Raw genomic sequence first — 24,348 nt, 5'->3', positions numbered from 1 at the left:
TTATACTACTATGTAGTATATGGTTAATCGGCAATATGAGATGCTGCATAAAGGCGCTGTAATGGCTATTTAAAGATAGATATTCTTGAATACAATAAGGCCTTTAATTGGGCTGAAAGCCCCTGCGTCCCTTCAGCCCAATTTTAAATTGGCAGGATTTTAAATTGGGACTTGTGATGAGGTACTGCACCAGCCTTAAACGGCCGGCAGATTCCTTCTCTAATATTCACATGTTACAGTCTCTTTCACGGCACTGGTTAACCTTCAATGCCTGAAAGGATTGAAAGACAAAGGACACATACCCCAGACCCCCTCATAGTCCACACTGAAAAAAGGACCGCCCTAGCACAAAGGCAAACCTCACACTCTGACAAAGACAAACTTTACTTTAACACCCGCTCAAAAGAGTAAAAGAAGTCAATCACTCATGCCAAAGCCACATCTTTGGAATCTAGAATCTCCGAAGCTAAATCTAATACAAAAGAAATCTTCTCTATCTTCAGAGAGCTAGGGACCCCCAACCCCTGCCCCCAAAGAACTTCACCAAAGATAAGGCGTGGTGTGATGAAATTCAAACAGCCATGCGTAACAAGTTGAGCTCACACCAAACTAAAATACAATCCACAATACACTTGCTTCCCAATACTCCTACCCCAACCCCCTCTCCGGAAAACCTCCCCGCTATTCTTATTCAAGACTATAAAGGAGCAAGACATGATCAAACTCATGAGAACCATAAAGCCATCAAACTGTAAGGGTGACGCCTGCCCTGCCACAATTATCAAGGACTGTGCCGATACCCTTGCACCATTCCTGACAGCCTTCGTTACCGCCTCTTTTGCCACAGGGAAAGTCCCTTCCTGCCTCAAGGAAGCCTGGGTCCGCCCCCGCTTAAAAAAACCTATGCTTGACCCAACCTCTCCCAACAACTACAGGCCCATCACCACCGTCCCATTCTTACTCAATATATTGGACAAAAAAGCAGCCTACTTGCAGGTACAACACTTCATCGAAGAAAATAAGCTCCTAGGGCTATGTCAATCTGGCTTTCACCCAAAGCACGGGACGGAAACTGCCCTACTGGACCTAAAAAACCAGATGGACGATGCCAGAGAGCTGGATAAACCAGCCCTATTCTTTCTTCTTGACCTCTCTGTGGAATTTGACCTCCTAGACCACAATGTCCTATGCCACCATCTCTCTTCCAAGGCTAAATTCTCCCCTGACGCCACTGCCTGGATCACCTCCTTCTTGCAAGGAAGGACCATGCAAGTATTCTCTGACTCGGCCTCCGCCTCACCCACCATCATGCTATGTGGGGTACCTCAAGGATCTTGCCTCTCTCCCACTCTCTACAACATCTTTACACGCCTTCTCTTCCTCATTCTTGACGCACTGGGTTTCTCCTACACCAACTACGCGGAGGATACCCATATCCTCCTCACTCTCACAGGGAACCACGACACAGTCTCCACTACACTCAACATCTACAACACTATCCAGGCATGGATGGCAGCCAACGGACTATGCCTCAGCTCTGACAAGACAGAACTCCTTCTGGTATGATCATCTGACACACTCAAAAACCATCGACACACAGTTCAGCCACTTCACCATTGACTATCAAAATCCCAGTATCTGACGCAGTCAAAACCCTCGGAGTCTATCTGGACTCTAACCTTTCCATGAATAGACAAGTCAATGCAATCGCCTCCTCAGCGGCGTACCAGGCTAAACTCATTAATGCAGCTAGGCCTTTCCTATCCAAGGAGAACTGCACTAACATTGCCAGAGCCATAACTGGTTCAAGGTTAGACTACTGTAATATACTCTTCTTAGGGACAGCCAATAAAAACCTGGAAATACTGCAAGTCATCCAGAGCAATGCGCTCTGTGCAGCGCAAGGTATCTCCAAAAGAGAACACATCACGGCTGCCAGAAAATCAGCCCACTGGCTTCCAATAAAAGAAAAGATCATATTCAAAGCACTGACACTGACCCAGAAGTGCATCCACCTCTCCACACCCGACTACCTATCACAAAGGATCCACCCCTCCACGTCCACAAGGCCAACTAGAACGCCTTACGCCAACATGCTTAGCGTTCCTATGGTGAAAAGAGCTAGAGAGGGTGGCGCTAGCTTCAACTACCTTGCACCCTCACACTGGAATGCTCTACCTCCTACTCTCCGAGGCGAGGTATCCCTCATGGCGATCCGCAAAGCCTTGAAAACAGCGCTTTTCGCCTGATGTACGCCACTTCCACCTGCATCTCCTGATTAACTACAAAATGTATTTACAAATCTATTCTGTACCTAATGTATTAATGTACAACATGTAAATGCATTTCTCACCTGTACCTCCCTTGTAACTAAGCTCTCCGCAAGTAACAGCGCCTCGATGCCTAAGGGCTGTCTGTGCGCTATACAAATGTAAAAAATGAATAAATAAATACATACAATAGCAGGCCCTTGGGTGTGTGGCACTAAACAAAAAATATATAGAGCGATAGAACAGTAATTGACTCAGCATGCCAAGAGAAGGAAACCATTTGTTTTATTAAAATATTCATTTCAACTTTCTAATGCACATTTGAAATTATAATTTTAGTAGCAATTGTGTGGTCAGATCAGTGCCCTGCCTGTTACACATAGACAATGCAGTGGGCACATTAACCATTTAGCTGTCTTACTGGGATGGGAATTTCTGTCCTGCACGATACATGTTTATTGCCAAAGGGGACACTTTAACACCCCGAGATAACTATTTTACAGGAATTGTAACCTACATTGACATATTTGAGATTTTATTTCATTATCTTTATTTGGATATTTTTATTTTAGTGTTTTTTGTCATCAAAAGCACATTTTTAAAGATTTCTTTCCTTTAGCGTGAGGTTTATTTTCCAGTTAGAACGTGGACGTTCATGTCCTCCACAATCCATAGGTCTTTCAGAGGCTTTGGATGTCCACTGCCTCTGCATCGCAGCGGTTAAAGGTTATTTGCGTTTCTTAAGCAGGTCCTGCCTCAAACTAATGTTTTGCAGCACTTTAGGGCCCCCATCGATTTCTCACTCCACTTAAATCAGCAATGCAGGTACAGTTTGGGAATATCATTTTGAACTCCATGTCACATTTGAATGACGTTGAGGTGGCTTCAGACCCGTGCTAGAGAAAATCAAGCCAAGTGAACACTTATGGGACCAAAAAACATGGTGTGGTCCAGGATGGCTCCACGAGCCATGACTAATATTTCCTCGTGCATAGAGGAGTGACTGGTTATTAAAGTGCCACTTTCACTTGCATGCCAAAAAGTCCTTGCCATGACCCTGTATGTTCCATCAAAATAACATGTTAGATATCATCACAGGCAAATTGGGTTCCATTTGTACAGCTTTATGTGCACCATTCATAAACCAATTTAGCATTTTAGGTACATATTTAATTTACATGTTCTTATATTTACAAGTCTGGCATTTCACAAACACAGAGACCTTCACATTGTGTCTAGGTCACATTTAAAATGTTTTGTTAATAAGCAATAAGACTTAGTGGTCTTATGGTGTCAATCCTTGCCCAGATAGTGTTGTATTGTGTCCCTGCCCAGGGTAAATCAGACCGAGGTCTGTGGGGAAAAGGAAAAAGGTGAGAGGGCAGGATAGGCAGGATCAGAATACAGTTGAAAAGACAAAAAATTGGAAAGGTACATGGGAGTTTAGGTGGGTGGGTTTATGTTTGTGGTAGTAGGGGTGTATGTGTAATTAATTATCATTAATGGATCAAACAAATTTTAGGGAAAAGAAGAAATAAATACAACCACCCATGAGGCCAAGCAATTTGGAGTGAGGGCAGTTTTTTATTACTTGATTGTGTGGTACTAGAATTAATCAGTGCATGGTTGTCTGATGGACTCAAGATTTGCCCAATCAGGCGCTTAAAGTGTGGTGGCTTCTTTTCCAGATACAATTTTTTTTTTTAAAAAAACTTTATTTTGGTTTTAACATGAGCATACAGTAACGACCTGTGTTAGCAGGTCCAATCAACAAAAAGGGAAAAACAGTACGTTCATAGCACCTACAATGCACATTCAAAGTCTATGAGACGATATTCCATCAGCGTGAATGTTCATTAAGGCAGCACGCTCCGTCGAGGGTCTGAGGGGATAGCGGGGGACGGACATACAGCAGTGTTGTGGTTCACAGGTGAGGATTGAGAGATAGTGACGTCAGAAGTGGAAAGTAAATAGCTAATGTAGGGAGCCCAGATATCTGGAGGGCGTGCATGCAGGGGAAGGGTCCGTAAGAACTCAGTGTCCATGTCTTGACAGTAAAGAATGTCTTTTTTCCATGCCGCTAGGGAGGGAAGGGGGCCGCGTCCCCAAGTCAGGGCTATTCTTCTGCGGGCAAGCACCAGGAGCAACGAGGCAAGCTTCCTCGCTGGGGCTTGTAGATGTTTTGTCATGCTCAGGAGGGCGGTGGTCGGGACTGGGGCCAGCACCTCACCGACAATGTCACTTGTGTGCTGTAAAACTGAGGACCAAAAAATCGGGCTACACCCGGGCAGTGCCAAGCGAGGTGAACAAAGTCTGCGGCCGGGGTGCCACATCTCTCACAATGATCGGGGGCTTCGGGGTGATTGCGCCGTTTCTTTTGGGGGGTATAGTATGTTTGGTGGACGAAGTGGAAGTGGGTCTGCTTATAGCGAGTATTTAGAGCTACTTTTTGGGTTTGTTGAAGGATATAGGTCCATTCGTCGTCGGGTATTGTGGTATGGAGGGCCATCTCCCAACGCCGTTTCGCCCTTGCGGCGGTCGTGGTTGTGTCGACGAGCAGTGATCTGTAGATCGTGGAGACCAAACGCCCCTCGCCTCTTGCCCGTATCACATTGTGTAGGAGGGTCCATGTCGGCGGTTGTTTGGGGAATGTTGGGAGGAGGGCTTGCAAGGTATGCCGCAGCCTGAAATAAAGAAAGATGTCGAGCGAGGTGTCGCAACCCCTCTCCCTGATCATTTGTGGGGTTATGAACATATCCTCTGGAAAGAGGTCCCCAAATGTCTGGATGTTGGCCTTGTCCAGCCAGATCAAAAAGACTTTTTCGTTGGTCAGGGGAATGTCGGGGATAAACCTGATGGGTAGTAACGGAGTGTATCTTATCTGTAGTTCAACTTTGCGGGCAATTTTCTTCCAGATGGCATATGAGGACAGGACTGGGCTTAGCGTGTTGTACGGAACCGGTCGATCACTGAAGATGACTCCTGTCAAGAAGTCAGGGGACGCTAGGGCGCGTTCAACTTGAACGTGTGGGCGGACATAATCGGTGGCATACCAATGGCTCAGGAATTGGGCCTGAGCGGCCCAGTAGTACTTTTCTATGTCGGGAAGTGCAAGGCCGCCTTGAGCCACCGGTAGTGTCAGAGTCGTGTAAGCGACTCTTGCTGGTCTGCCCGCCCATATTAGTTCCAAGATGAGGCTTCTGATTTTCTGTAGAAATGTGCGTGGGAGTATTAGGGGTATATTAGTGAACAAGTAAAGAAGTCTGGGGAGAATCATCATCTTGGTCAGTGAAACCCTCCCCCATAGTGTCAGGGGAAGTGACTTCCATCTTTGGATGCGCTCACGGAGGGATTGGACCACCTGGCCGTAGTTGTCTTTAAAGATCTCGTTGTGGTTAAGCGACATAAGAATGCCAAGGTAGCGAACCCTGGTGCTTTCCCACTTAAATCCGTGGTCATCACGAAACTTAGGAGTGGTTATTGTCAGCGGAAAAATTACCGATTTCGAATGATTTATTTTGAGACCAGAGATGCCACTAAATCGGATCACCTCGCGCATAATTGGATTAAGATTTGTTTGGGGATCTCTGATGAAGAGCATCACGTCATCAGCATAGAGGGAGACGATCAGTTTGTGTGGTCCCAGGGTGATGCCACTATTCATACGGTGTGTTCTTAGCCTGGAGGCAAGTGGTTCCATAACTAAGGCAAAAATAAGGGCCGATAGGGGGCATCCCTGCCTAGTGCCGCGTTCCAACCTGACTCCGGGAGACCTTGCAGTGCCGAGGGTGATGTAGGAGCGGGGCTCATTATATAGTAGTGAGACCATCTTGATAAAAGTTTTCCCCAGACCCATTTGTGTGAGTGTTGCAAAGAGGTAAGGCCATTCGACGGAGTTGAATGCTTTCTCAGCGTCTAACAGCACTGCAATGGCCTGCTGTGAAGGGTCGAGTGCGGCAATGACGCCAAACAGACGTCGAATACCATACGTCGTGCTGCGGCCAGGAATAAAACCGGCCTGGTCACCCAGGACCAGTGCGGGCATGAGAGGAAGGAGACGGTTTGCGAGAATCTTGGCCAGAGATCGGCCTGTAGGAGGCGCAATCATCCCGTGGTTTGCCTGATTTATGGATAAGAATTACATTGGCTTCGCGGAGGGTGGGAGGAAGGATCCCTCGCTCTAGGGCCTCTTCGTACACTTGGAGGAGTAATGGGGCTAGCGCGGGTGCGTGGGCCTTATAAAATTCGCCTGTCAGGCCATCAGGACCGGGTGCCTTGGTGTTTGGGAGAGATTTTATTGTCTCGATGATTTCCTCTTGTGTGATGGGTGCGTTCAGTGGTTCGCGTAAATCTTGGATTACCCAGTACAATTCGGTATCGTTAAGGTAGTTCTGAAGCTCTTCGGGGTTACTAGTGATATGGGAGCTGTACAGGTCTTGGTAGAATTTGTGGAATGTGCGTACAATCTCTTCTTCGGTATATGTCAGATTTCCCTGTGTGTCGCGGATGCATTCCACCCGGGGGGGAGTTTGATCTAGCCTCAGAAGGCGGGCCAGGAGCGCCCCGGGTTTCTGCCCCTCCCCATACTGCCTAATCATGTGTTTGCGGCTCAAATATTTCAGCTCACGTTCGGCTGTCTCTTGAAATTTGGATAATTCTATCTTTAGATTGGCCTGGGTCTGCGCGTCTGGGGATGCGGTTTGTGTATTTTCTAGGTCTTTCAGGCGATGTTCACTTTCCGTTAGTTCACGTCTAATCAGTTTTAGGATGCCATTTTCTTTGGCCATGCACACGCCTCTCACATAACATTTCAGTGTTTCCCATAACGTGCTGGCTGAATCGACTGAGCCCTGATTTATCTCAAGGAAAGTGGTGATGTCTTGGCGTAGCTCATCAGCGAAGTCAGGATCTGAGAGCGAACCAGACTTGAATCTCCAGTTCACGGGAGTTCTTGGGAACGCAGATAGCATAAAGTCGAGTGTAACCATGGAGTGGTCTGAGAGGGTTCGTGGCATGATTTGGCAGGAACCCCATGTGTATGGACTGTGTGCTGACACCAGTAGGTAGTCGATGCGGGAGCTGGTATTGTGGACTGCTGAGTGAAAGGTATAGTCCTGGGAATTTGGATGAGTGTGTCTCCAGATATCGGATAGTTCAAAGGCCTGGCAGATCTCTGAGACCTGCCGACTGGCCTTGGAAGTTCTGCTGTTGGAGCCGTGTGATTTGTCGATTTGGGGGTCGAGCGGGGTGTTAAGATCTGCACCCCAGATGATCGTCGCAGAGGTGTATGCACCTAGGTTTGACATAACCCAATTAAAGTTATTCGGACCATCGACATTGGGGGCGTAAGTGTTCACCAAAACTATTTCCCGCCCAGCAAGCAGGCCTCTTACCAACAGGCACCTGCCCTCTTCGTCCTTCTTGAAGCTGATCAGGCTAAAGCTTGCTTTCTTGTCAATCAGTATTGCCACTCCTCTTGCGTATGAGGAGTATGAAGAAAAGTATCTATGACAGCCCCATGAGCGGGCCCAGAGATGCTCTGCTGACGATGTAAGGTGGGTTTCTTGTAGTATCGCAATAGTAACCGTGTGTCGCCGCAGATATTGCAGAACTTTCCTGACTTTGGAAGGTTTGTTTCCTCCTCGGATATTCCAAGTGGCAATTTTAAGTGACCCCAGATTGCAGCGATAGAGAGGAGGGGAATGGCGCCGCCTCAACCCTGTGGATCACACAGAGCTCAAAGACGCTGACGGGCGTGTTATGTGTCACAGGTTCCGGAATAAGGATCTGTAATTGTAGTGTGCTTGAACGTGGTTGGTGGGGCGAGGACAACTTGATAACACTTGGATCCCTCCCTTGCGCAGGCAACCCCCAACAGGCCCGCGGAATACCCACCCACTTCTGCTTGGGCAACTCCCAACTGGCCCAGATTGAACAGTCCCCAGTAAACAAAACAGTCAGCATTGCTGTGCTAGGGGCGCTAGTGGCCCTCCAAGTGGAGGCTAGCTCCCAACCTCAGAGTGTGTTTGTTCCGTAGCAGAGATGTTGTTTTCTTGTATCAGCGAGATATCTCCTGTTTTTGCCAGTGGCAGGATGGGTCCTTTATGGCGGATCCCTTCTCGGTCTGTTTCCTCGTTGGGGGTTCGGTACATTCGGGGCGGGTCTGCAGCCGTTGCGGTCTAGGTATTCATTTGTCTCCTCCGGCGTGTTGAAAAACTGCGTTTTGCCTTTGTATTGAATCCGAAGTTTTGCCGGGAAAAGCATAGAGTACTGAATTTGATTTTCCTGTAAACGCCGTTTTACTGCTGTGAATGAGCGCCTTTGCGCCTGAACAGCCTGGGAGAAGTTTGGGAAGAATTGGATCTTATCTCCGTCATACTGAAGTTCACCCCTGTCCCTGGCGGCTCTCAGAATGGCGTCACGGTCTCTGTAATTAAGCAATTTTGCTATTATGGGTCTAGGATTTGATCCCGGCACCGGTCGTGTGTTGGGGACTCTATGGGCTCTCTCGACCACGAAAAGCTTGGATAGGATCTGTGTTCCGAATAGCTCTGTGCAGATCTTCTCTACGTATTCCTCCATTTTTTGGACAGGTTGGTGTTCTCTAACACCCACGATGCGCACATTGTTCCGGCGTGAGCGGCCTTCGAGATCTTCATTCTTGGCGCTTACCGCCTTCACCTGTGCTTCTAGTAGGGATACTCTGGAGGTTAGGGCCGTCGAGCCGTCATCGAGGTCAGAGACCCTCTGCTCAACGGTATCTAGTCTATCAGCATGTTTGTCCAGCCGATGTTGGAGTTGGTCGACTTTGGAAGAGAGGGAATCCAATTTGCTGCCTAGGCCTCCGATTCCTGCTTTGAGATCTAGCAGGATTTCTCTCATCTCGTGCTCCTGTGACTCTCCGGCTTCATGGGGCAGTTCTTGATCGGGCAACTGCGGACTGCTGCTTGGGATTGCCTTGGAGGAGGAGCCGCCTTCAAAATTTAGCTTGCGCTGTGATCTGTCATTTTTCCCCATCTTTGTGCTGGATACGGGTGGCGGGGCACCAGGGATGCGGCCCGCGACGTCCCCGCGAAGGGTAACTGGGGGGTCACAGGGTAATTCAGTAGCCAGACGGCCGGGGGGTCGTCGGTGGACGCTGCAGTTCCTAGATCTCGGGTTTATTATCGGCTCAGTGCCGGTGCAGTGACCGCCGCGGGTGGAGAGGAGTCGCGTGTCGCGGTCACAGGAGAAGAACCACCAGCTCCAGGGCGACGCGACTCCCGTACTCTCTTCAGCAGGCCCTAGATAGTGTTCCAGATAGTGTTCCAGACTGGGCAGCCCTGCGCTCAGGTTCAGGGGTCGTGGTCACATCAAAGGCTGATCTGGTGTCCGCACATTAAGTGCTATGAGGGGGGGATCTTCGCTGTTTTGGGGATAACCGGTTATTCTTGGCCTTCCCTTCGAGCAGTCGGAGTCACTCGTGTATGCAGGATGAGGCTCTCCCGCGCAGCCCCCTGGTGAGTGCGGTCTCTTCGCCCACGTCCACGAGCCGCGACCCCAGGGACGCCTCAGCGCCGGGATGCAGGGGTCTCCGCCGCGCGCCCAGCCAAGCGCCGATTTTCCCAGGATTTATAGGACCGCGGGGCCCGCAGGGACTCGAGGGCCACCGGCCCGTATCACGGGGTCTATGGAGCCGCCAGGCCCGCCTCGGGCGCCCGCAACCGGGGAGGAGACGCAGGGCGCACGTACCTGAATTCCCGCCGCTCGGCCCCTCCGACTTCGGCGTTGTCTCTCTCGGCGCCAGCGGGCCCCGCCAGGGCCGCGGATCGCGTGGCAGCTGCGGACTTCAGGAGCACTGGAGGCGTCGCGGGGACGCGGTTCCTCGAATCCCACAGCGCCGCAGGGACACCGGCAAGGCGCAGGTCTCGATGCGTGTCGGGGCGGCCAGCTCCGCCTCCCCTGCGATCGTCTCCTACGGCTCCAGCGGGGCCGCGTCCTCCAGTCGGATGAGGAGCGGGAGGGGGGGCGGCGGGCCTCTCCGCACCCCGCACGCTGACGAGATCGTGATGGGCAAGTGGAATGCCTGCAGGAATCCGTGGGGAAGCGTATCAGCTGTCGATGGCTGGTGATCTCGCACTGTGAAAATGCCGCAGAACGCAGGATTATTCAGGATCTTTAGGGAGCTCTGTGGAGCTCACAGGGAGGCCGCCATCTTGGGAGGCTCTCTAGCGCCCTCTCCAGATACAATTTTTGAACGTCCCTCCCTCCCCATAACCAAGGAGGATAATCTGGGGGTGCCAGCTAACTGATAGGAGTGCCAGAAGAAAGAGGTGGCAGTGTAAAGATAAATGTGGGGAATGGAAAGGGGGGAAGTGGGATGGAGAGGAGGGGATCATCTGAATCCTGTTGAAGCAATACATGTTAGCCACTCGATGAGGGATGTGATTTGGTGGTCAATGTTAGGTGTGTTGAGAACAATGTAGTTCAGTAGTTTGGAGGAGCCAATCAAATCCTAGTAATATTTCTTTTTCTTTTATGATGCAAGTCGAAATAAATCTGAAATGAAATATGTGCCAAAGCATACCAGATTAAAATACCTCAATGATCAGTTTATGGGGAAGGCCACCTCTGTCCTATCATCCTGAGGACCCAAAAAATGTGTCCCTAGCTATTTTAGTAGACGTAGACATACAGGATCAATTTAGCTCTATTTTGAAATACACAGCAAGGACAATCCAGCCATTGCCAAAGTACCAGAATGTACAAATGCATAGCTTCTAGCCTCATTACCAGAGCAGTGCATTTAGCTAAATGCTGGTATCTATTATAGGTATAATTATTGTCATACATATCGTTTTCAAAAGGCATACAAATGTGCAAAGTAGCCCAGCATATACATGAGGTTAAATCCATGGGCATTTACGTAGTATAAGCGATAGCATGAGATTCAAAGCCCCTCCCCTTCTGAAACTTAGTAAGTATAATTGAACTGTACGGTTATCCGCAGAAAAAATACTTTGACACCAACAGACTGTGGAATAGTAAATACACTTAAGAAAATATACAATATAATTATACAACAAATGATGTACAATTGGAAACTATGATTCAGATTACACTCACAACATTTATTTTCCTTTGACTAATGTTGCATTGCGCAAGGAATTGATTAAGCAGAAATTTGATGATTTGACTGATATATGAAATGTAACCAAAATGCAAAACACAGCAGGACTTTCAAGTCCTGGGCACCCGCAGCCATTCCCTCCTCCTGCACTGGAGTACCTTTAGTTACTCAGGGACTTATCAGCAGAAAATTTAGGATGAGAATGTGAGGAGCACTTCACCCACACATTTGATTCCTGCATCATCCCTATATTATGTTTCCAATATTTTCCAATCGAGCATGATCATAAGTATGTAATTCAAGTAATCTGATAGATTGTGGCTTCAAATTCCATCTCTTCTTACCTTTGTGTTAAATCCATCAGCATTCTGGGTGATCGTGTATAATTCAGGGAATCTGAGCATGCTTTCCTGACTACATGATCGTTCAAAGATTCCCAATGTAAAGGGCGGTAAGGCAGTAAAAATCTATAAAGACAAGAATTCATCATTAAAAAATAAACCATAACCATACATTTACAATTCACACTCAGATGATGAGTGTACAGATTTCACAGGTTAAGTAGTTGCCAATGTCATCTGCATAGATCACACAGCATTTCCTCTTTGGCTAAGCATTTGTACCGGTCTCTTTAAGTGCTGAAAAAGCTAGTTCACATTCAGAAAGTCTCAACCTGGAACTGGCTGTCATAGACATGTTCATGCCTACCCTCCTATACTGTCGATCTACTTAAGCTTACAGAAGAGGATTGGGGATTGGTAAGAGCTCCAGCCTCCATCTACAAATATGTTATAGATGTTTCAATAGAAGAATACAGTAGTGTGTTATTGTGATATTCACATAATAGCTAGAGCAATGGTAATATCAGGTCAATTTACTATTTAAGGTTGGCCATTCTAATTAAAAAGCAGTGTAACTATCTGAGCTCAGAAGATTTCCAAAGTGAAGCTAGGCTATTAGGAAGCGGCTTAGACCAAGGAAAACATTGAATTAGCCAACAGCTAGCAATCTTACTGACAATGACAAATGCTGTATGGCACCAGCTCGAAGAAGGTGCTTCCCATTCTATTCACTTGTCTGCATAAATCACTGGAAGGATGCTTCTGATATACCATGCATTATTATGAAAAACGATGAAAGCCATTTCCTCATGCCAATCCTTAACAAAAAGAGGAATATTGGGGCATATCATTTCCCTCATATTGGAGAAGCACATCTAGCCTAATGCATTTGCAGAGAGTTTCACCTTCAAATTTGAAAAAGCTTCTCAGCTCAATGACCCAGAAAGTCTCTTAAAGTATCTCTGCAGAGCTATCTCAGGCGCCCAGGCAGTCTAGTACTTTGCCGAACAAAACATTTCAAAACATCCATGAAAGCAAATAATAAGCAGTTCCAACTGCAGCTGCCACGATTGAGAATGCAAGGAGGAAAACATGAAAGAACCTACAGGAATTCTTAAAAAACAATAATGATTAAATGTATTCACCACGCAAGAATCTACAGAGCCACAATCAACCAGAAGGAAGACCTCAAGGAACAGAAGCAGCATAAAACAAACCCATAGTTATTTACCTACCTCAGGGTTGTAAACAATCCACCACAACCCTCTACCACACCTCAGCTATCCCAGCCCCAAGTAAACAACCTAGTACCGCTTTCCACCATGAGAGCGCAAGCCATAATAACAAATATCCCCAAGCCCACATTTTCACATCTGCTCATAATCTCAAAACATCAAGTTAAATTATCCTGGCTAGGAGCATAACTCAGGGGCAACATTGCTGGTCTGGTGCTTAAAAGCTGGAAGAATCTGGCATGAAGTGCAAAACAAATCACCAATAAAATAAAATAAAACAAATAAATCCATCTCACCTTTTCTGGAAGTCATGTCAGAAAATGTTCTAAAACTATCAAACAATCAAACCATGCAAAGCCCAAATTAGAAATGCTCTGCCCACCTGATCTACTCCCTCAGGGACACCCTGGTCACCCCACAGGCCCATCTCAAAGGATGAACAACAGGCCCTTCTCCAGTGATTGAGAGCGCAGTGACAAAACAGCTGCAAGACTACAGTAAATCATTCTTATCCCGGAGAAGCAAGATGGCAAGGAAGATACTGTATTGAATCTAGACCCGAATAGACCTTAACAATCATTCTGCTCAACCTCTTCTCAGACTATGACACAACCTCATCTTACTGTCAAGCATTAACGATTACAGATCATGGCACTGAAATAGTTTGCATCCTTCCCAGAGAACTGATCAGCCATGGCAAAACAATGCAATTTCTTATCCAAGTCCATACCCTCAAGTGCGGTATATCACATGGATCACCCCTCTCGCCATGGCAGTTTAACACTTGTTTCTGTCCACTCACTGAGACCCTAGTATACTTCAATATGACCTTCAGCTTCTATGCTGATGACACGCAGCTGAACTTCCACCTGGATCCCATGACCCCAGCATCCTACCCAACGTGACAAAGCTCATATCACCTATTGAAACCTGGATGCCCAACAACTGATTTCTCCATAAACCAGGCAACATGGAAATCTGCCTTTGTTTTTTTGTGACAGCAGGTGTTACAGCCTTGATTTTGCCTAGTAAGCTCAACTTTGACCCCACATCAGTGAAGAAAGCAAAAAGCAAAACACCTGGTCTTAATTTAAAATCTAAACCTGTCCTTTGTACATCAAATCTCATCAGTTGTCAGCAAATTCCATTCACATGCTGAGCTTACTTAGAACAGCTATGCCTGGCCTGGAGATAAACCACAGAGTACACCTAAACCACACTATGATCGTGTCAAGATTACACTACAGCAATAGCCTCATTTTGGGCCTTCCCAAAAAAGTAATCGCATGCCTTCTAGGGCTGCAGGCCATATATTAGGAGTGAAAATAACATATAATTTAATAAGGGGCTCACAAGCCCTGCATCAGCTGCCCATCCAATCCCATATTATGTTCAAAGCCATATGCATTATCAGGAAGATAGTCTGGAATACTGTACGCTCTTGCATCTCCAAATGTCTGACGGATACAAACCATCCAGAACCTTCCAGTCGGGCACTGCCAACATGCCGACACTTGCCTTCCGCATTAACAAATACCAGGTTCCCGAAAGCCTAATGGTCTCGAGTCCAATCCTGTGGAATGCCCTGCCTTTGGAATTTAGTATTGAACAAAATCACCAGACATTCACGAAAGGCTAAAAACGGTGCTCTTCGGGAAGACATTGTCTATTCTCTGCCAGAGTGGGGTATTGACATGGGCCTCCTCCCACACCAGATACCTTATGTTCATCTACAGTTATTTAACTACTCTCTTACCTATGCTGTGAAATGTACTTGATTGCAGCAAGGAAGGAAACGACTGTTCATTCAGCACTGTAAACAATTAATCAGTTCTGTTTTATTGTTACCTGACTCCCTCCCACCTACCTATCCCTTCACTCCCTTTTTTCTCAAGTACTCTGAAGTATCCTGTTATTTAGGTGTGCTGCCAAAGAAATAAAATAGACGGAGATCTTCCAGTCCTCTAAGGGGACTAAATAAATATTATAGATCCTCCGTAAACCATTACGTCATCTTCATCTACATTTCTCTGAGTACAAATTTATGGTCGAGTTTTGGGATCTCCTTACTGCTCTGGTGCTGCATGCGGTAGTATCCACTATCTGCTTTGACCTCAACGCAGTCACCCAGCACACATGACATAGCAGGTTGCTAAGACAATCAGGTAGCAAAATGCCCCAAAAACCTGTACATTTCAGACTAAATTACCCATTATTTCAATATGCTTCCTTCTGCAAATGCTCCTGGGAGCCCCCAATGTCCTTGGTGTTGTGTCCCGCTCTCGGGTCACTGCAGCGGGACACACCAGATACCAGGATCACCTGTTTGTGCAGGGAGGCTACGATCACGCAGCAAAGTTCCTGGCAGGGGACACCCTGCTAAGGTCAGGATCACCCGACCTGACACCAATGGTGAGGGCAACCAGCAGACTTTAGCCTCGGCTCTGTGATCACAGAGGCCAGGGCTCCAACACAGGCTGTGGGCACATGGCAAGCACCTCACAAAAGAATACACAGGCACAGAGTTGCCACTTACTGGGTCTTTGCTGCAGTGCCCGCACGTGCAAGCAGAGCCCCCTTTTATTGGCTCGAGTCATGACGAAGTGAATAAGAGGCTGAGATGGACAAATTCGTGGTCTCTTCACATGTAACTCATAAGTTGAAAACAGGGGATATTCATTAAGCCTTACATGAAGATAGTGATGTGCTTTCACTCCCTTGAATGTCCTAGAAGAGAGACCAGGGTCTCCTAATAAACCTTTCCAGAAGGTGGGATGCACTCAGGTTTACAGGTCCCCAGAATGTTGACGCAGTAACTGAGAGAGCCGTAAAATTGATCAGAAAGAGCGTTTGGAATCATTTAGGTGACATCAAGCCCTACAAAGCAGTGGACTCACCTGACACTGACATCGACAGGGCCAACGATCCTCGGCAAGAAGAGCAAAGGGACCATTTGGAATCAGCACCGCCGATCAGAGGACACCCAATGGTTACTCGCTCACGGGCAGCAGAGTTAGGACAAGGACTTCCTACATATCCAGTTTGAGGGTACACTGTCTATTTGTTATTTTTCTTTCCGCACACATTCATTGTGAAAGAGTGTTTTTATTTGCATTTCTTCCATGCTGCCCATTGATCCTCAACCTGATACCTTCCAAGGCCAATATTTAGATCCAACAGGTCTTGAGCATGCCATCCTAATGTGTATTTCCATGTCTTTATAGCATACCTGGACCAAGTTTACCCACAACTAGAAAGAGGCAACCCATCTGTCCTTGCAGTCCTCAGAGACACTTCAATGAAGGCTGTGAGGGAACAACTATTCATTTTTGCCATGACAGTTTACATGATTAACGGGGCTTGAACTATTACAATACTAACACAATAACGCTCATCTTTGCGCATTTCAGGTGGGCAACTGATATCTTCAAGCTGTACAAGGAACCCAGCAGCACAGGTAAGGGAAAAGGTTATTAAAAACATGCTCATCATGTCTTGTCTCTTATTTCCAAGTGGTGTTTTTGCATTACACTTTTGGCAAATATCTCTTGTATCTAGCGCTGCAGCTGTATCCTCTATTAACATTGCCCCAACTTCAGCAGGTGGAACGACCATGTCATGTGGACAGAGGAGCACTGTGAGCACAGTAAGGAGAGATAAGTGCAGTGCTGACACAGACATGGGAGGGGTGGACCTGTATCTCACTGACACTGCTCGAGTGTCTAACAATTTGTGGTACAAACACAAGACCAAAGTAGGTAAAGTAATAATTGGGGGAGCTGCTATGTATGCTCACTAATCCCCTATGCCATGAGTGCCTCCAGGACGTTTATAGCAACTGAAATACCAGCAGCAAGAGCACCATGCCTCATGTACCTAACCATGGTTACAAGCCGAGGAAGATTCCAAGGGAAAACAGCAACATTGAGATGGATGTCTCAGGCAACGCTCCCCCATGAAGACAGTTACATACAAACTCTTGAGAGGATTACTGGCAGTTAAACCAAGCTATACAATACATAAGTGGTGGCCCATAGAAAGGAGAGACAAAAACAATAACATTAATGGAGTTATCATGCCCGAAGAGAGGGGAGCCAAGGAAATAGGAGGAGAACTAGGATGCTGGGAAAGACCACAGATGCTCATGTATGGTCAAGTGCACACAGCAGAAGGATGGAAAGAGGGATTAGTATGAAGCAAAGCACCCTCCCCCCCAGTACAAGCACCAGTAAACACAGTCCAAAGAGAAAACGACAAGTGCCTGAAAGATTGGGATGCAAGCACCAAATTGCTCACCTGTTTAGACAATGAAGCTGTACCAATGCCCATAATACCACTGAAGAAACCAGCATTATGTTGCCAGAATGACGGTGCAGTAAAGGTTGGAGAAAACACAGAGTTTGGGTACACACAAAATAATCCAGCAATGAAGGTTGGCACAGCAGTGTTAATGGACCACTATTGGGCATGTGGATACAAGGCATACGAGAATCTTCCACCCAATTGAGGAGGAGTTTCCTCATTGGTGCACATCAATATGTCAGTGTCATGATTGCCGCCCCTCATGTCCTGAGCCCTCCAAGATGTCAGGCTGGAGCCAGGCCACAATCACCTACATGGCCCTCAAGGGCCTCTCCATCCCTCCAAAGACCCACTTGGAGTCAGACTTGGCGCTTGTGGCACCAGACTCACTCACTCCCATAGAATAACATTGGGGATTGGACTTGTAGTGCATTGATGGGGACAAGATGGATGCCCCCACATATTTCGGTTCCCAGAACTGCATGTGCCGTCTAGTCTTTTGGGTGTGGTTCAGCCCAGAGACACCTGGGATACCCAGAGACTATTTAAGCCATACCCAGGCTGAGAAACATGCTTTGCGTTTTCTGCACCTGCAGCGTGACACTCACCGTGTTCGGATCGGTCTCCAGTAGGCCTGCATCTTTCTTCTGCGCTCAGCTCTTGCAAGAACAAGAACACCGTTAGGAACAGCCTTACCTTGCGGCGCTTCTGCCCATCATTCATCACTACTTCTGTTCTGCGGGCATCTTCAGCGGTGTCATTCCCATCCCTGCACGTTGCTTCCTAAGGAAAAGGGAAAAGAACAGAAAAAAGGCATTAGTGAGCGTTCAGCAAAGCTTATTTTTAAAGACTGTACAAGCTTCAAACGCTTACCTGAATCCCAGCCGCTCTGGGGGAACTCTGCCTTTGGAACTTCTCGTCCATCTGAAAGAGGGAAAAGACACTCCAGGTTAGCGTGGAAACATCTAGAGGCGCCGCATACCACGCTTACCCACCGCATTTGTTCTTCATAACCGGCATCCACGCTGAAAAACGTTGCAGCACCTAAAAGATGCAGAAAAAGAACTCAGTTCAATGCAAATACGAAAGGGGTGCATTGCGCATCGCGCTCTCACTCACCTTCAGCGCTACTCATCTCAGCAGCACGCCGCCATCCCCGAACGCCGGCCATCATCTAAGGAAGGAAAGGAACAAAGTTAGAGAACTGTTCAAAAGACTCATTATACTTACCTGTCAGACTCTTGCCAGTGAAGTAACTAGGCAGCAACGAGCCCCCATCAATCAACGGGCCCCTGCGCTGAAAGCAGGACAGATAGCACACTATCCAAGAAAACAAGGTGAGCTGTGGATCAAAGGGAAGGGTTGGACCCCGGGAAAGAAGCACACAGAGACAATAGGGAGTTAAACTCTACCAATCCTGTGTTTCAGGCCCAGTCTCCAGTCGAGTAGACTCCAGGGAAGGTTTCGAGATCGTAAGAGGTCAGACAGGCTGAGTGATGTCCCTGTGGATACCAGGTGAGCGTTACAGAACGCAAAGCCTCACATCAAAATCCACCTGGGTGTCATGGAAACGTCAGAAACCGACCAGTTAGCCCACATGTTGGGGCAGCTACGTTCCGAAGTACATGCAGCCAGGCAGGAGACCAACACCCTGAGGAGAGAGCTGATAGTAGCCAAAGAACGCACTGATGATTTAAGCCGGCAACTTCTCCAGTCACAAGCAGGGTATGCACCATTGCCGGGAAGCATGCCCTCCATGCCAGCGCCATCAGCCAATCCCGTTCAGATAACCCTTCCTGGGGCAGTTCCCTTGGCCCCACCCAAACGATTTACAGGGGATCCCAAGAGGTTTGCAACATTCATGAACCAGTGCCGCCTGCACTTCCTTTGTAGGCCAGGGGCCTTTCCGAATGACCAATCACGGGTCGCTTTTGTGCTATCCTACCTGAGTGGTAGCACCGCGGACTGGTCTGTACCCTTTGTGGCCCAAGACGATCCTTTGCTGCATGACTTCAGGGGTATTCAGCAGGAGATGGAAAAGCTGTTCGCCCGTCGTACTCATGGGCAGGCATTAGACAACGAACTTCTGTCCCTACGCCAAGGGAATCAAGACCTATTAACATGCATAGACACATTCAATAGACTCGTAGTTGAAGCAGAATGGCCAGTGGAGAAGAGAACCACGTTATTTCATCAGAGGTTGCGGGGGGAGCTCAAGGATGTTCTCGCACAAGTAGTGAGCCCTCGAAAGACTGCTCAGAATTCATTGACCCTGTTGTTCAACTGGGTCATAGGTTGCAGGACCGAAGAGCAGACTGGACCCTCGTCCTATGTAGGTGCGTTCAAAGGACAATACTGCCCGAACAACGGATGGTTCAGGAGAACCAATGCAAATCGGGGGGGTCAGATCCCCCTTGACTAAAGCCGAAAGGGATAAAAGGAGACAGCAGCAGTTATGTCTGTACTGTGGAAGGTCAGGTCATTTCCTTAAAGAGTGTCCTGTGAAGCCACCGAGGAGGACGGTAGGGGCCACGGACAAGGAAGATACCATCAAGGAATCGGAAAACTCCCCAGCCCGGCAAGTGTAGGGGTCCACTTGTCGAGCGAAGAAAGTGAACTACAGACCTCCCATTTTGCACTATCTGTGGTCTTGATCAATCACCAACAACCATCTTGGAGGCATGCAGTAAGAGCGTACATAGACAGTGGAGCCGTTGGGTATTACATCGACCAGGATCTTGCGGCAAAGATGGGGCTTCCGTTATGCCCTAAATCAACCACCGACACTGTTACCACTGTCGACGGCACGGAAATAGCTTCTGGTCCAGTATGCCAATGCACTGCAGCTTTAACCCTGCTGTGCCAGGATGGACACCAAGAATCTATCGTTTTCGACCTCATTAAGGCACCACAGTTCCGGTTGATTTTCGAATAGCCATGGTTGGTAGATCACAATCCTCGAATCGATTTGGCGAGCAAAAGAATTGGCCTTTCCCGGGACTTGCGCCCACACATGTTATCGCCAAGAGAAACAACCAATAGACACCAGAACCTCCACGCTTGTGACTGTGGCAATCGGCACCCTACCAAGTGAATACCAGGACTTTCAAGATGTCTTTCAGAAAGAACAAGCTAATACCCTGCCACCGCATAGACCATACGATTGCCAAATCGACCTGATACCCGGCGCACAAATCCCTTGTGGGTGAATTTACGCACTCACGGAACCAGAAAACCAGCACCTGAAGGCCTATCTTGACGAATACCTGGCCAACGGATTCATCCGTCCCTCGAAGTCTCCAGCAGCCAGTCCTCTATTCTTCGTACCGAAAAAGGAGGGGGACTTGAGAACGTGCGTCGACTATCGTGCACTGAACCAGATTACCGTACAAAATCACTACCCCCTGCCACTGATCCCTGAATTGCTTGATCAAGTCAAAGATGCCCAAATCTACACAAAACTAGACCTGAGGGGGGCATATCACCTAGTTCGCGTAAAACAGGGGGACGAATGGAAAACCACTTTTCGCACCAAAAACGGCTTGTATGAATATCAAATAATGCCCTTTGGCCTTTGCAACACGCCTGCTGCATTTCAATACTTCATGAAGGATGTCCTACAGGAATTGATTGATGTCTGTGCTCTAGTGTACATCAACGATATCCTAGTATATTCCGCATCAAAGCAGGACCACGTTAAACACGTCCAATCCGTATTGGAGAAACTCTGTCAACACCAGCTCTACGCCAAGCTCGGAAAGTGCTCATTCCACGTCTCCGAGGTGGAATTCCTGGGCTTTATTCTCAGCCCGAATGGAATCCGAATGGATGTACACAAGGTAGATGCTATCCTGAACTGGCCATCCCTAAATTCACTCAAGGGGGTTCAAAGTATGCTGGGTTTTGCAAACTTCTACCGCCGGTTCATCCCAGGATTTTCGCAAATCTTGCATCCCATCACATCATTACTAAAGAAAAGCAACAAAAAGTTCCAGTGGACAACAGAAGCCAAGGAGGCTTTCCAGGAACTCAAAGCAAGATTCACATCTGCCCCAATCTTACGCCACCCTCGCCCTGATCTGCCATACCTGGTGGAAACGGACGCCTCAAGCATGGCTATGGGAGCCGTCCTCTCACGAAAGGACCCCGAAACGGGCCAGTTACACCCTGTTGCCTTCTGGTCGCATAAATTCACACCCCCTGAACTCAATTACGCTATCACAGACAAAGAACTACTGGCCATTAAGTCAGCTTTTAAGGCATGGCGGCACTACCTCTTGGGAACCAGACACACAATCCACGTAATAACTGACCACCGGAACCTCCAGTACCTAAAAACGGCAAAGGCCCAATCCTCTCGACAACTACGTTGGGCTCTTTATTTTGCTGAATATGACTACGTGATTACATTTCGACCAGGGGTGAAAAACCGGAAGGCTGATGCCCTTTCCCGTATCGGGGTGGAAGATCAAGGGTATCAGACCCCAGACCTAATAGCAATCATCCCGAGTGACAAGCTCCTAGGAATCACAGCAACCATAACTCAGAAAGAATTACATGAAGAAAATACAATACCTGTCCGGAGCAATTACAAGCGTGGAGTGCACAAGGAGAACATTACATGATAAAAAATCAGTTGCCCTACTTCAGGAATCGTTTATTCTTACCAAACTACGAGAACAAGTCATGTCCGGTTATCACGATTCCTTGATCGAGTGCCACCCCAGAATCGCTAAAACCCTAGCCAAGGTAAAACGAAATTATTGGTGGCCCACGTGGCGTAAAGACATTATCCAATTCACCCTATCTTGTGGAGTGTGTGCTCAAAACAAGTCATCCAAGCAGAAACCGGCTGGGCTATTACAACCATTGGAAATCCCACCAGCACCCTGGCACACGTTGTCCCTCGATGTTATTACCGAGTTACCACCCAGTCAAGGGTTTAACACTATTCTTGTGGTCATGGACCTATTTTCAAAAATGGCACATTTCATTCCTCTTAAGGGGCTCCCAAATGCTTCCACTCTGGCAAAGGTATTTCTTGAAGGCATCATACGGCTCCATGGATTTCCTTCAGTTTTGGTCTCAGACCGAGGTACTCAATTCGTATCTAACTTCTGGAGAAAATGCTGCTCTATGGCCCAGATCGACATCCGACTATCCACCAGTCACCATCCCCAAACGGACTGTCAAAATGAGAGGACAAATCAGACGCTCGAGCAGTATCTGCGTTGCATGCTACACCAAGCTGAAGGAAACTGGTTCGACCTATTATGGATAGCTGAATATGCTTATAATAATTCCCTACACACCAGCACTGGGCAGACACCCTTTTATACCATGTATGGTAGGCACCCACGTACTTCTGACTTGGACGTTCCTACAACAATGGAAATGCCAGCAGTTAAAACCTTGCACACAACCATTTCTCAAACCTTTAAAAGGGCAGCTGAACACCTACTTCAAGCTAAGAATCGCCAAAAGAAGTTTGCTGATCAACACCGAGCAAAGGCCCCCAACTACCAAGTGGGAGACAAAGTCTGGCTGGCGTCTAAACACGTGTCCATTAAAGAAGCCCGAACTTTCCGTCAAAGATACCTGGGTCCATTCACCGTCACCTCCGTGATAAATCCTGTGGCGGTCAGACTAGCTTTGCCGTCAAACATGCAGATTCATCCTGTGTTCCACATGTCTCTCCTTAAACCTGTTCAACCTGGGGCCCGGGTAGCAATGCCACCGCAGCCAGTAGTAGTCGCCGGGGAGCCAGAATTCAAAGTCAAGGACATCCTAGATTCAAAGTACGTCAGATCCAAATGATACTACTTAGTGGACTGGAAGGGGTATGGTCCACAAGACAGGACATGGGAGCCTTGGAGTACATCCATGCACCTCGCTTGCTTAGACAATTTCATCAAAACCATCCAACCAAATCAGGACCAGACAAAAGAGCCACCTTGAGAGGGGCCTTGGGGGTGGGAGGGTGCTGTCATGATTCCTGCCCCTCATGTCCCCAGCCCTCCAAGATGTCAGACTGGAGCCAGGCCACGATCACCTACATGGCCCTCAAGGGCCTCTCCATCCCTCCAAAGACCCACTTGGAGTCAGCCTTGGCTCTTGTGGCACCAGACTCACTCACTCCCATAGGATAACATTGGGGATTGGACTTGTAGTGCATTGATGGGGACAAGATGGATGCCCCCACATATTTCGGTTCCCAAAACTGCATGTGCGGTCTAGTCTTTTGGGTGTGGTTCAGCCCAGAGACACCTGGGATACCCAGAGACTATTTAAGCCACACCCAGGCTGAGAAACATGCTTTGCGTTTTCTGCACCTGCAGCGTGACACTCACCGTGTTCGGATTTGTCTCCATTAGGCCTGCATCTTTTTTCTGTGCTCAACTCCTGCAAGAACACCGTTAGGAACAGCCTTCATTGCGGCGCTTCTGCCCATCATTCATGGCTCCTTCTGTTCTGCAGGCATCTTCGGCAGTGTCATTCCCATCCCGGCACTCCGCTTCCTAAGGAAAAGGGAAAAGAACAGAAAAAGGCATTAGTAAGCATTCTGCAAATCTTCGCTTATTTTTAAATACTGTACGAGCTTCAAGCGCTTACCTGAATCCCAATCACTCTGGGGAAACTCTGTCTCCGGAACTTCTCATCCAGCTGCAAGAGGGAAAAGACACTCCAGGTTAGAGTGGAAACATCTAGAGGCGCAGCATACCGCTCTTACCCACCTCATTTGTTCTTCATAACCGGCATCCACGCTGAAAACGTCGCGGCACCTAAAAGATGCAGAAAAATAACTCAGTTCAATGCAAATACGAAAGGGGTGCATCGTGCATCGCTCTCTCACTCACCTTCAGCGCTACTCATCTCAGCAGCACGCCGCCATCTCTGGACGCTGGCCATCATCTAAGGAAGGAAAGGAACGAAGTTAGAGAACTGTTCAAAAGACTCATTATACTTACCCGTCGGACTCTTGCCAGTGAAGTAACTAGGCAGCAACGAGCCCGCATCAATCAACGCACCCCTGCGCTGAAAGCAGGATGGAGAGCACATTATCCAAGAAAACAAGGTGAGCTGTGGATCAA

The 24,348-nt window shown here is 47.8% G+C and overlaps 1 protein-coding gene across 3 annotated transcripts in view; it reads right to left on the bottom strand.

The window, feature by feature from the left end:
- ATP8A2 (ATPase phospholipid transporting 8A2) overlaps positions 1–24,348 on the bottom strand; it is a 3,773,191-nt gene that overhangs the window by 953,054 nt on the left and 2,795,789 nt on the right. For all 3 annotated transcript variants that reach the window (XR_011284127.1, XM_069639892.1, XM_069639893.1), the window contains exon 29: positions 11,724–11,846. Coding sequence is in view for 2 of the 3 variants with exons in the window: in XM_069639892.1 (XP_069495993.1) it covers positions 11,724–11,846 (123 nt within the window). In the remaining variant the exon portion in view is untranslated. The remainder of the gene's footprint in view (positions 1–11,723; positions 11,847–24,348) is intronic.

The sequence above is a fragment of the Ambystoma mexicanum genome, chromosome 7q, assembly GCF_040938575.1.
Source record: "Ambystoma mexicanum isolate Mex_15411 chromosome 7q, UKY_AmexF1_1, whole genome shotgun sequence".
In the NCBI taxonomy this organism is placed as follows: domain Eukaryota; kingdom Metazoa; phylum Chordata; class Amphibia; order Caudata; family Ambystomatidae; genus Ambystoma; species Ambystoma mexicanum.
Note: the sequence above shows the minus strand (reverse complement) of the source record. Positions and strands in the feature narration are given on the sequence as shown.